General features: G+C 38.3%; 1 protein-coding gene across 1 annotated transcript in view; it reads left to right on the top strand.

Moving 5' to 3' along the window:
• LOC106877287 (scavenger receptor cysteine-rich type 1 protein M130) overlaps window positions 1–1,377 on the top strand; it is a 20,218-nt gene that overhangs the window by 13,600 nt on the left and 5,241 nt on the right. Inside the window, exon 7 of the mRNA XM_052969117.1 lies at window positions 92–107. Coding sequence (XP_052825077.1) covers window positions 92–107 — 16 coding nt within the window. The remainder of the gene's footprint in view (window positions 1–91; window positions 108–1,377) is intronic.

Below are 1,377 nucleotides of genomic sequence, written 5' to 3'. Positions count from 1 at the left end.
TCTCATGCGATCACATTTGACCATGTTTTTTCAATACTTAGACAAAATAAGCTTTAATTTTTTGCTTTATGTCTTTTCCCTTTCTTTGTAGATTTCTTAATAACACAGTGATTAAATTTCTATCGATTTTTACCCTTTTAAAAAGAATTTATATCAGACTATATGCTGTATGCATTCAAAATGGGTTCTTCAACAATGAAAACGACAAAAAGTATTCTTTCTGTCCATATGAAACTTTAAAAGTCTGGGTATTCCAAAGAAAATTTGGTCAGCTTCACTCAGGATTTTTTTTTTTTTTTGCACAAATTCCCCCTCGATCTGGACGATCAAGTTTTGTCAATATTGAATTTCTGAAAACTGCAGTTGAAGAAAACCCAAAGTAAATTGTTCGAGAATTAGCAAAACAATTCAGTTTAAGTCTCACTTCGATCATGAAGCATTTAGAGTTACCAAGAAAAATATCTAAACATAGTTAGGCGCCCTCATCCTTTGACTGCTTCTCAGTTTAATCAAAAACTTACCATTTGTTCGTCATTGAAGAGCAGACTTGCTGCCGAACCATTCCTGGATAGAATCATCACAAGTGATGAAAAGTAGCTTGTCTTTAACCATATCCAACGGAAACGACAATGGTTTGTTATCCAATGAAAAAGGAGAGCTCATCTCCAAACCAAGAGTACACCCGTAAAAGGTCATGCTCTGTGAATTGTTGGATATAAAGGGTGTCGTCTGTCATGAAGTATTATAACAAAACTTGGGTTATAGTCACCCATGATTGCACACTGTGGCGTAGTGCAGTGTACTCCCAGAGTACAGTAATAGTATAACGTTTCTTATTTCTTTATTGCCCGCAAGGGGCTAAAGCATACAGGGGACAAACAAGGACAGACGAAAGGATTAAGTCGATTATATCGACCCCAGTGCGTAACTGGTACTTAATTTATCGATCCCGAGAAGATGAAAGACAAAGTCGACCTCGGCGGAATTTGAACTCAGAACGTAACGACAGACGAAATACCGCTAAGGATTTCTCCCGGCGTGCTAACGTTTCTTATTTCTTTATTGCCCTCAAGGGGCTAAACATAGAGGGGACAAACAAGGACAGACAAACGGATTAAGTCGATTACATTGACCCCAGTGCGTAGCTGATACTTAATTTAACGACCACGAAAGGATAAAAGACAAAGTCGACCTCGGCGGAATTTGAACTCAGAACGTAACGACAGACGAAATACCTCTAAGCATTTCGCCCGGCGTGCTAACGCTTCTGCCAGCTCGCCACCTTCTCATAGTAGATAAATTAGCGTAAGGATTTTCAATCGAGGTCCATGTGACTTTTGGGGGTCCATATAAGATTAAGTTGTTAAAATTTATTGT

The sequence above is a fragment of the Octopus bimaculoides genome, chromosome 7 (assembly GCF_001194135.2).
Source record: "Octopus bimaculoides isolate UCB-OBI-ISO-001 chromosome 7, ASM119413v2, whole genome shotgun sequence".
In the NCBI taxonomy this organism is placed as follows: Eukaryota; Metazoa; Mollusca; class Cephalopoda; order Octopoda; family Octopodidae; genus Octopus; species Octopus bimaculoides.
Note: the sequence above shows the minus strand (reverse complement) of the source record. Positions and strands in the feature narration are given on the sequence as shown.